Genomic DNA, 10,373 nt, shown 5'->3' on the forward strand with positions numbered 1-10,373 from the left:
GATGTTTAAAGAAAATGGCCAATTAGCTATTAGGACCAAGTTGACGGTAACAAAAGATATGTTCCTGAGGGGAACAACAAAGCCTGTGCCACAACAGGGACATGACCCAAGACAGCTGCAGAAAGTCTGCTTTCTTTATGCCCCAGGGAAAGCTATTTAGTCACATTAACTGTCCCCTGTTAAGAAGTAGGATCAGAGGTTAAGAGGCAGTGAAGGGCAATGCATCTAATACAGGCTAGAAGCTCACAAACCTGGGTGCAAATTCCAGCATTATCTTTCCTATTTCTGTAATCTTGGCCAAGTCCCTTAAGCCATTTTTGACCTCAGAGAATTCATCTATGAAATGAGAATAATAGGAGTATTTGTAGGATTGTTGTGACCATTTTCTCAGGTAATATATAGAACAGCTAGTCTAGTGCCTGGCACTTACAAAATGCCAAGTAAATGGTAACTTTTTTTGTAGTGATGACACTAATGATTTTTTTTAAACTCGTGATATTTAGTATGCATGTTTTCTAATAGAGTAACTAACAGAATATGCTACTCATAGCCTACCAAAAAGTTCAAGGTAAATGCTAATTTTGAACAAAACCAAAGGAAGATATATGCAACTTCACTATAATATGGGAATTTACATATGCAGCCTTTGCGCTACCTCATAGAGTAGAAGAAGCTCAGGATTTGAAGTGAGAAGGCCTGGCTCCACCAATTTCTAGTTGTATGACCATGTGTAGGTAATGTCCCTGTTTGAGCTTTGGTGTTCTCATCTGCAGAAATGAGGACACATTAATCCAGTCTTCTTAAGACAGCTCTTAAGATTTAGATAATATATGTGAAAGAACTTAGAGAGCTTGTTTGCACTGAATAATACTCTGGTTGGATGCACTAGTTTATTTATCCAGTCATCTACTGCAGTGCATCTTGGTTGCTTGCAGGTTTGGGCAGTTATAAATAAAGATACTTATGGACTTCCTGTCGTGACACAGTAGAAACGAATCCGACTAGGAACCATGAGATTGCAGGTTCGATCCCTGGCCTCGCTCAGTGGGTTAAGGATCCTGCGTTGCCGTGAGCTGTGATGTAGGTCACAGATGTGGCTTGGATCTGGCGTTGCTGTGGTTGTGGTGTAGGCCAGCAGCTGTAGTTCCGATTCGACCCCTTAGCCTGGAAAACTCCACATGCCTCGGGTACGGCCCTAAAAGGACAAAAGAAGGTACTTATTAAACATCTGTGTGCAGGGTTTAGTATGGACCTTAGGTTTTCAACTTCTTGGGATAACTACCAAGGAGTAAATTACTGAATTATATAGTAAGAATATGGTTAATTTGGTAAGAAACTATCAAACTGTCTCCCAAAGTGGCTCTGCCATTTTGCATTCCCACTAGTAATGTAGAAGTGTCTGTTGCTCCACATCCTTGTCAGCATTTGGTGTTGTCAGTGTTCCGGATTTTGGCCATTCTGATAGGTGTGCGGTGGTGCATATCATTGTTATGGTTTAAATTTGCATTTTCCTGATGGCATACGATGTGGAGGAGTATCTTGCCTTCTATAGATCTTCTTTAATAAGATATCTTTAAAGTTTTTGGCCTGTTTTTTTAATTGGGTTGTTCATTTTCTTGTTTTTGAGTTTAAAGGGTTTTTTTTTTTTTTTGTATATTTTGGATAGTAGCTCCTTATCGGTGTGTCTTTTGCAAATATTTTCCCCCAGTCTGTGGCTTGTCTTCTCATTCTCTTGACAGTGTCTTTCGCAAAGTTTTTAATTTTAATGAAGTTTAGCTTATCAATTATTTCTTTCATGAATTGTGCCTTTGGTATTGTATCCAAAAAGCCATCACCATACCCAAGGTCATCTAGATTTTCTCCTGTGTTATCTTTAGGAATTTTATTGACTCGTGTTTTACATTTAAGTCTACAGACCATTTCAAGTTAGTTTTTGTGAAGGCTGTAAGGTCTGTGCATCTAGATTCATATATATATGGTTCAGCTCTGGAACCAGTTGTTAGACCCAGCATTTTTTTTCTAGATGTGAAAATGTTAGATCCAGACTTTCCTTTATTCTGTTTCAAAATAAAAACTTACCTTAACAAAATTAAATAAAAATGAAATGGATTGATAATAATACCAATCCTACAAGATTGTGATTTAATGTTTGTGTAATTATCTTGCAAACTATAAAATATTATCCATATATTGCTGCTGCTGTTATTTTAGCATTAGTCTACTCATACCCTCAAGTAGTTCCTGGCCTGGTGGTAGTGTCATATTTATGCTCAGGTGTTTATATATGTGTGTGTGTGTGTGTGTGTGTATATGTATATGTGTGTATGAGAAGCAGAATAGTATTGTAACTAGAAGGAACCCTAAAACAGAAGTGAGCATCTCGGGTAGAGTACTGTAACTATGCCTTATCAAGCGTGTGCCCTGGGCCAAGCCGCTTCACTTCTCAGCCTCAGGTTGCTCATTTGTGAAATGAAGGGGTTGGACTATTTGGCATTAAGAAGTTTTCCCACCCTAACATTCTGGGACTCACTCACTGTGGCCCAGGATGAGACTCTCATATTGATTCACATTTTTCTCAGCAGCAGTGTTACACTTTTTCAGAAAAACAAACAAACAAAAACTGAAGCCCAGGGAAATAATAGAAATACATACACATGAAAGTTCAAACTGCTAAGAAAAGTAACCTAGAAAAGAATAACTTTATTTGGCAGAGAACATGTCCCATTTTTGCTAACATAAACAAGTTTCAACAAAGCCAGTTTGCTAAAATATTAACGAGAAAATATATCCATTCCAGTTTCCTAAGTATAATGAATAAAATGTCAAGAAGGTTGACTTTCCTTTTCTGGCATAGACTAGTCAGGCCATCCCTCTTATCTGAGAATGCCCCTCCTCCCCCAGGGAGTCCCAAAGGGTGGGTTTCTCTGTTGATTTAGAAAGTCAATAATTCAGTAAAATCCCAAGTAAATGGCAGAGCATAAGCTCAGATTGCATTTTTGTATTCGTATTTTATAAACACTTCAGGATTTTTTCCTTGACCCTTGACCTTTTGCCATTCTTAAAGTGAAGATATATAAGAAAGCTTGGTTAGAAGTAACCTCAGGGTCATCTCGTGCAACTTCTTCCTCTGCGTGGGCTCTACTCTTAGCAGCACCTCTGGCAAAATAGTCCAGTAGTTAAATATGGATCCCAAGGCCAGCTCTCCTGGTTTCACATTCTGACTCTGCCCTTAGCAACTTCGAAACCTCGAGCAAAGTTACTTAATCTATTCCATGGCTCAGTTTCCTTATCTGTAAAATGGGAATAATAATTATACCTATGTCAGAGGGTTATTATGAAAATTAAATTATTTTATACATGCTTGGAATATGCCTGGTACAAATTAAGCGCTCAGTAAATGTCAGCTGTTATCATCAAGATCATCTTCTTCCTGTATTTAAATGCTCCTGGGAACAGCAGAGGGTACATTCACCTCTCCCCTTCTTTCCCCTTTATTTTCCCCGATGCAGCCTGTCAGCATGTAGGCCAGAAACATTCTGGTTATCATGAGCTTTGGAGTCAGACAGACTTAGGTTTTAAACCTTACTCTTTTCTGCAGTATTGGACAAGATAACCCATGGTATCTTCAACTTTAAAGTGGTGATAGGAGTTCCCGTCGTGGAACAGTGGTTAACAAATCCGACTAGGAACCATGAGGTTGTGGGTTTGATCCCTGGCCTTGCTCAGTGGGTTAAGGATCCTGCGTTGCCATGAGCTGTGGTGTAGGTCTCAGATGAAGCTTGGATCTGGCGTTGCTGTGGCTGTGGTGTAGGCCAGCAGCCTATTAGACCCCTAGCCTGGGAACCTCCATATGCTGCACGTGCAGCCCTAAAAGACAAAAATAAAATAAAATAAAATAGAATAAAATAAAATGCTGATAATAGGAGTTCCCCTTTGTAGTGTACTGGAAACAAATCCGACTAGGAGCCATGAGGTTGTGGGTTCGATCCCTGGCCTCATTCAGTGGGTTAAGGATCCGGCGTTGCCATGAGCTGCAGTATAGGTCGCAAACACGGCTTGGATCCAGCGTTGCTGTGGCTGTAGGGTAGGCCTGTGTCTACAGCTCCAATTCAACCCCCAGCCTGGAAACCTCCATATGCCACAAATGTGGCCCTAAAAAAAAAAAAAAAAAAAATGCTGATAATAATACATACTTCATTTGGCTGTTTTGAGGACTACTTAAGGTATTTTATATAAAATACTTAGCATGGTTTCACCTACATGTGGGCACTAAATAGGATTGGCCCTTGAACAACATGGGTTTGAACTATGCAGGTCCGTTTATATGTGGATTTTTTTCAATAATAAATAGTATTAGTAAATAGTAAATACTATATAGTACTGCAGTATTCGCACTCGGTTGAACCTTGGGTGTAGATCCCCACATATAGAGGAGCCACAGATATGGCGGAACTGCTTATGTTATATGCAGTTTTCACTGTTTGGAGGGGTGGTGCCCCAACCCCCTCATTGTTCAAGAGTCCGTTGTGGTTGATTGTTGCTCCGATGATGATGATGAACAAAAAACACATAAAGGACAGCAGGAGAAGGAAGAAAAGTACAGGAGGTAAAAGAAAGAGAAGTAGTAGCCACACCAGCAGCTGCTGCTCTGTTAAAAAAGTTCTTTCTGGGAGTTTCCTGGTGGCTGGGTGGGTCAAGGATCTTGCATTGTCACTGCTGTGGCTCTGATTACTGCTTTGGCATGGATTCGATCCCTGGCCTGGGAACTTCTGGATGCCTCAGGCATGGCCAAAAAAAGAGTTCTTTCTGACCAGCTGAGTTCTGCTCCCTTACGGTTGTCACAGCTCTACCCACTGGAGCTGCAGAGAACCCATCTGCTCTGTCTACCTGTCCTACTTGCCAGCCCTTCAGACAGTCAGAAAGAGCTGACCCAGCCCCCTCCCTGCCCCTGTAGTAGCAGTCCCCTCTCTCAGGAAAACATATCCCATTCCTCCCATGTGTCTTAGAAGCTCCTTCCTAAGAGGAGGTCCCTCCTGGCACGCTCCCTGTCCTTCTGGAATGGGGTGCTGAGCACTGCAGGCTGGCTTCACAACACGGCCACTCTTACTGGGGAGAAGCATGGTGTCCTTCCTCCCCACCCAGGCTCTCTACAGGCTCTTGTTCCAGTCCAGGCAGATGAGAATGCAGACAAAAATCATCCTTGTTCACTTGAAATTTCTTTCTGAAAAGACCTTCAAAGAAAAAAGAATTGCTTATGATACGGGGCACTAGATTGAGCAGCCCCACGGCAACCATGTCTGAGTGAAGCAGCCCGGTGGTGGCACAGCCCCACCAAAGCTGTAGAAGGCCGTCTCCAGATAATGAGGCATCGCCCTACCGGGGAGAAGGGAGCACTTCTGCTGGGCAGCAAGATAGAAATAAGAGAGGCAGCCCAGTGCAGGCCTAGGCTCCAAGAGACTTTGGAGAAAGAGCTCCAGCTTTGGAGTTGGACCAACCAGGGCCCCTACCCAAGGCAGCGCTCCAGCCAGTAATGGCTGCTCCCAGCAGAGCACTGACTGGTTCAGTGTCTGTACCAGAGCCTTCACCACCCTCATTCCATTTACCTAGCACAGCAACCCACAAAAGAGAAACTAATTATTCTCCAGATGGGAAAACTGAGGCCCCCAGGTTGTGTTACTTCTTCAAGGTCATAGAGATAGTAAGTAAGTGACAGAGTTTGAATCTAAGTTTGCTTCACACTTTTTAACTCTTATTCTCTACAGACAGACCCTCACTAAGTAGCAGCCATGGTGAGCTTCAGTTTTATCATCGCCACCTTACCTTGCATGGTTGTTTAGGGGTTAAATAACATATTTCAAGTGCCCAGCATATAGTAGGTGTGCAAGAAACTCTAGTTTTCTCCTTCTCACTGTCCCTGTTCTCCCACTTTAAGTGACTGGGAAAATAGCTTTTCTCAGACACCATTTCCTATGTGAAAACTGGGTGTGTTTTCTGAACGTCTGCTCTGCCATATAGACACGGCCTTGAGGCTCCAAGCTCCCAGCTTCTTTTGCTTCCTTTGGTATGTTTCTGCCGGTATGCACAGTTCTGGCACTATTAAGATTTTGGTTTCTCCTCCTAGCAAACATCACATTTACAAACCACAAATAACAAAGTAGAAGATGCCGGAAGAGCCCTGGCATGTTAATTAAGAACAATAGCGAAAGCAGCTGGGCAGAAAATGCCAACGAGTCAGAAGCAGAGGCGGCATAGCTGTGTTTGTTGACAGAAGCCAGCGCAGTGTTGAACGTTAATTGGGGAAGTGGGTAAACATTTGCCGGCTGCTTTGCCCCCAGTGCGTTGGAAGACAGACAGCAGGCTAGGTCCTCCCCGCCACCTTGCCTGCCCATCTGCCCAGAGCCCAAGAGACACCAGTAGAGCAGCCTTGCTCCAGGTTCCTCATCAGCAGAGAGGATTCTGGAGGCGGACATGTCTCCTTAATGACCCTCCTGGGCATACCGGCTTTCCATCTGGAAACAGTCAAAGGTAGTATTCCTCCTTCAGCCCGCCAGCCTGCCTGCCACCCTCAGGTCCCCAGGGCGTCCTTCCCCACTGGCTTGGAGAAGACCGCCGAGCCATCTCATTAGGTGGGACTTGAGTTGAGCAGAGGACGGGATTGCCCATCTCAGGTGCCACAGTCTCTGCCCAGGCACCCAGAGCATGTCTGACAAAGCGGAGTCCCCGGCTTCCGTCTCACACACTGGGATGCTGGGGTCCATGTATCTCTGTGTCCGTCCGTCCTTACAGCTGCTCACATACACAGCAGCCGGCACTGAATACTTGCTCTGTGCCAGCACCGTGCTCATTAATCCTCACATCCGTCCTACAAGGTTGATGCTAACTCCAGAGCCACAGCGCTAATAGCCAACACAGCTGCGATTTAAACCAGAATATTTCTGGTTCCAAAGCCCATTGTCCTTTCTACTAAACCAGTATTTCTTAGCATTTAAAATTCTTGTTCCCTTCGGGAAATGTTTGATTTTTTTTTCCTCACTCTCAGATTCAGAAAGCCCCCACATCGCATCCTTGTCCCTGACCTAGGAAGCCATGAACCTGATGTAGGGTCCCTGGATGATTAACAGATCCCAACCGAGCCAGAAAGATTTGTCTAGCTTTATAGTCCATAGTTCATCTTATAAACTAATCATTTTTTATTTCTGAAATATAAATCCATATTGTGACATTGACTCATTTTTGGGGACTAAATATCCCCGCCACTGCCACCAACAAGGAGACTGCGATGTGGCTCCCTCGGGAGCCTCTCCTTGGCAGAGGAGATGCCTGTCTCAGGGCGTGGCGGGGTGTGCCCTCTGCAGTACTGCGCTTAAGTTTAGCAGGAAGATCAGCCCCAAAGGCTTTGCTCTTTCCCGCCAAGCAGAAAAGGCCCTCCCCGCTGTCAGGAGTTAATCAAGCACAGATCCGCAGGAACGCTCTCACTCGTTCAACCCACACCCTTTCCTAAGGACCTCCTCCTGCTCCGCTGGCCAGGCGGAGCTGTACAGGAAGCAGTGGGCCTCCACCTGCCTAGGAAGAGGTTTAGTTTCCTGAACCTGTGCCCTGAGGTCAAATTCTAGTTCTTCCGCTCACTGTGAGACCTGACCTCTCTGAGCCCTGGTTTCCTCGGTTGTAAAATGGGAATAACAACACCTACCTCACAGGGTTATTTTGATGATCAAATGAGATAATAGATGTGAAAATGTCTGTGCCAGTGCATAGTAGGCTCGAACGCAAAGTGCAGGATAGGAACCGAATGCCATGAGTCTTTTGAGCATGTGTTTTCTTTCTTTCTAGGTAACCCAGCTGGACCCAAATAAATCATTATTGGAGGTAAAGTTGTTCCCTCAAGAAACCCTTTTCCTTGAAGCAAAAGAGTAAACACAGCCCAGCGGTGGAACCAGCCATTCCTTGACAAGCCAGAGGCCTTGCTTCAAGAGAAGGGCTCCTTGCCAACCCACCTACACGCTCGTCTCACTCAGTTCAGTGTCACACTTCTGCCTCTCGCAAGATTGCTGGAAAAAAGTAATAATAAACATAGCTACTTAAAATTGCCCATCCACGAGTGTATGTCCCCAGCCCTCACTGTAGAGAATGACACCTCTGCCACCCCTCCATCCCCTTCCCGTGGCCCTCGGTCCACGACTAGCGCTCTGTTGAAGCGTGAGTGATCGCGAAGTAGGACTTTGACCTCTCCAGTGCCCTCTCCCCACAGTGTCTGGGGCAGTTCTGACCTGTGACACCAGGCTGCTCTGTATTTGATATGTCTCATTGAGCCAGGGCTCATCCACCTCTGCCTTTTTCTTTTCATGACTGGATTTCTGTTGTGTCACCTGATTTTAAGAGGCAGGGGATAAAAAGTCAAATGGGACTTCTTGGCATGGAGATTAAATGTTGTAGGAAAAAAAAAAAAGCATATCATTTTTGTTGGTACTTCCTGACTCTACTAAGATATAAGGCTGTGTTTGAGGACTGCATTGGACATATATGCAAGATATTTATTTACTGCTGCTGCCTTGGGTCCCCAGGCTCCATGTAGGAGGCATTTGCTGTTCCATCCCAGCCTGAGAAACTGTTTAAGCTCTCAATGGGAATGTTGAGATTGTGTGAAGAGGACCAGGACAGGACCAGGACCTCAGTATCTGGCCCGGCTGCAGGAAACTGCTGTTGGGTTTGCATTTGGGCAGTTAGAACCTCACAGATACCAGCTCCCAGGTTGCTGGCCCATCAGGGCTCACTGAACGCCCTTCTCTCCTGCTCTTTTCTCCCTCTAAACCGTCACGCATTTGGACCTTGTCAGTTGGCAGTTTGAGCACCTTGCCGGTCGCCAAAATCTGATGAGCCACCCACGGACTCTGAGCCGAGCTGTAATAAGGAACCTGCTCCACTGTTTCATTCTTTCAGTGTTTTGATATTAGATGGTGGACTCCCATCTCAAATGAAAGGGACCTCGTTCTCTGGCTGAAAATTCTGTCTTCACATATTTAAGAGAGCAAACTTGGGGGCTCAGCTCAGAAGACATGTGTTGCCTGAATTTATATATAATAATCTGGGATGGTTTAGTAAATGTGGGTTCTTGATAATCTGTGGATTTGGGGTTTGGAGCTTAGTTCACGGAAGTACTGTTTATACCTTCGCCGCCAGTGATTTCTTTTCAGTCTTGGAATGTTTCTCCATTTCGGTTTTGTGTCACCGATGGTCTCTGTCCTAGGGGTCGGGATCCTGACTTGACATTTTGTACTTGTCCAAAAGAGTCTAAGTGCTGGGGTTTTTTTAGAGTTCTCGAAAGACTCAAACCACAGTCTGAGATACGCCTGGTCATTCTCCCTCTGCCCAGAAGTGGGCATTGGCCAGGAAAATTCCATCTTGTGTCTTTTCTCTAATCCTCCAACCAAGGACCTCCCAGGAACACCCTCTCAAGAGAAACGTGTTCCTAGCAGACTAGTGCTACGTCTGCCCAGGTGCAGGCTGTCTCTGGCCCCAGGCATCTCTCCAGGGAGACTGAAAGGAAAAGAGACCCAAGATGGAGGCTTTCAACCTGAGCACATCCTCTCCAGCTCCACTCTCTCCTTCTAAACTAATGGCTCTACAGGACCGTCATTTCCAATGCTACAGACGCACGCGGGCACCAGCTCTTCTCTTTCCAAGGAGACCTTGTTCTGTAGCTGCCGTGCAGAAGCCACAGCCTTGAACTCGGGCCATACTCAGGAACAGCAGCAAGGGTGTGGGTGGGGATTGGAGGGATGGGTCTCTGAATTCACGTTCATGTTTACCTGTTCCATCTAATTTGGGTTTGACTTCATCGTGTTGTTCCCCCATCCTCTTCACTTCTGTATTCCAGTAATATAAACTTTACTCTGAAACCTATTTCATACAAGTTATTAAACACTACTTGAATGTGTGTGAAGTTTACACACCCTTCTTCAACCCTGCCTTGGAAGGTTCTTCTTGCTCAGTCCCACGAAATCCTAGCCTAAAGGCCCCCTTCCTAGGCAAGGCCTCAGCTAGTTAGCACTGTTCACGCATGCCATTCTGTTCTACTGAGTCCAGAACAGGAGGCAGAGCAATTTCATGCCCTTTCTTACAAACACAACGTTAAAAGGACTTATGTAAAGTTAGGATCCAAGAAAAACATGAACTGACTTACTATTACCACAGAAATAGCCATGTCCTTTGTAAATCTTCCTCCTGCCCCTACCCTTCTTTAGGGCTTACCTCCCAGCCTCAAGACACAGGAGCGAGTCAAGCAGAATATGTGCTTTGTGTTCTCATGCCCACCTGTCTAGAGTGAAGTCCCAGGGCTGCTGTCGTCTCTGCCCCATTCCACTTCACTCCTCTGT

At 45.0% G+C, this 10,373-nt stretch overlaps 1 protein-coding gene across 1 annotated transcript in view; it reads left to right on the plus strand.

Moving 5' to 3' along the window:
• The window catches only part of FAF1 (Fas associated factor 1), a 428,908-nt gene extending 420,824 nt beyond the window's left edge, over window positions 1-8,084 (plus strand). Inside the window, exon 19 of the mRNA XM_047789144.1 lies at window positions 7,831-8,084. Coding sequence (XP_047645100.1) covers window positions 7,831-7,914 — 84 coding nt within the window. The 3' untranslated portion in view covers window positions 7,915-8,084. The remainder of the gene's footprint in view (window positions 1-7,830) is intronic.
• Window positions 8,085-10,373: the final 2,289 nt, after the last annotated feature.

The sequence above is a fragment of the Phacochoerus africanus genome, chromosome 8 (assembly GCF_016906955.1).
Source record: "Phacochoerus africanus isolate WHEZ1 chromosome 8, ROS_Pafr_v1, whole genome shotgun sequence".
NCBI classification, from domain to species: domain Eukaryota; kingdom Metazoa; phylum Chordata; class Mammalia; order Artiodactyla; family Suidae; genus Phacochoerus; species Phacochoerus africanus.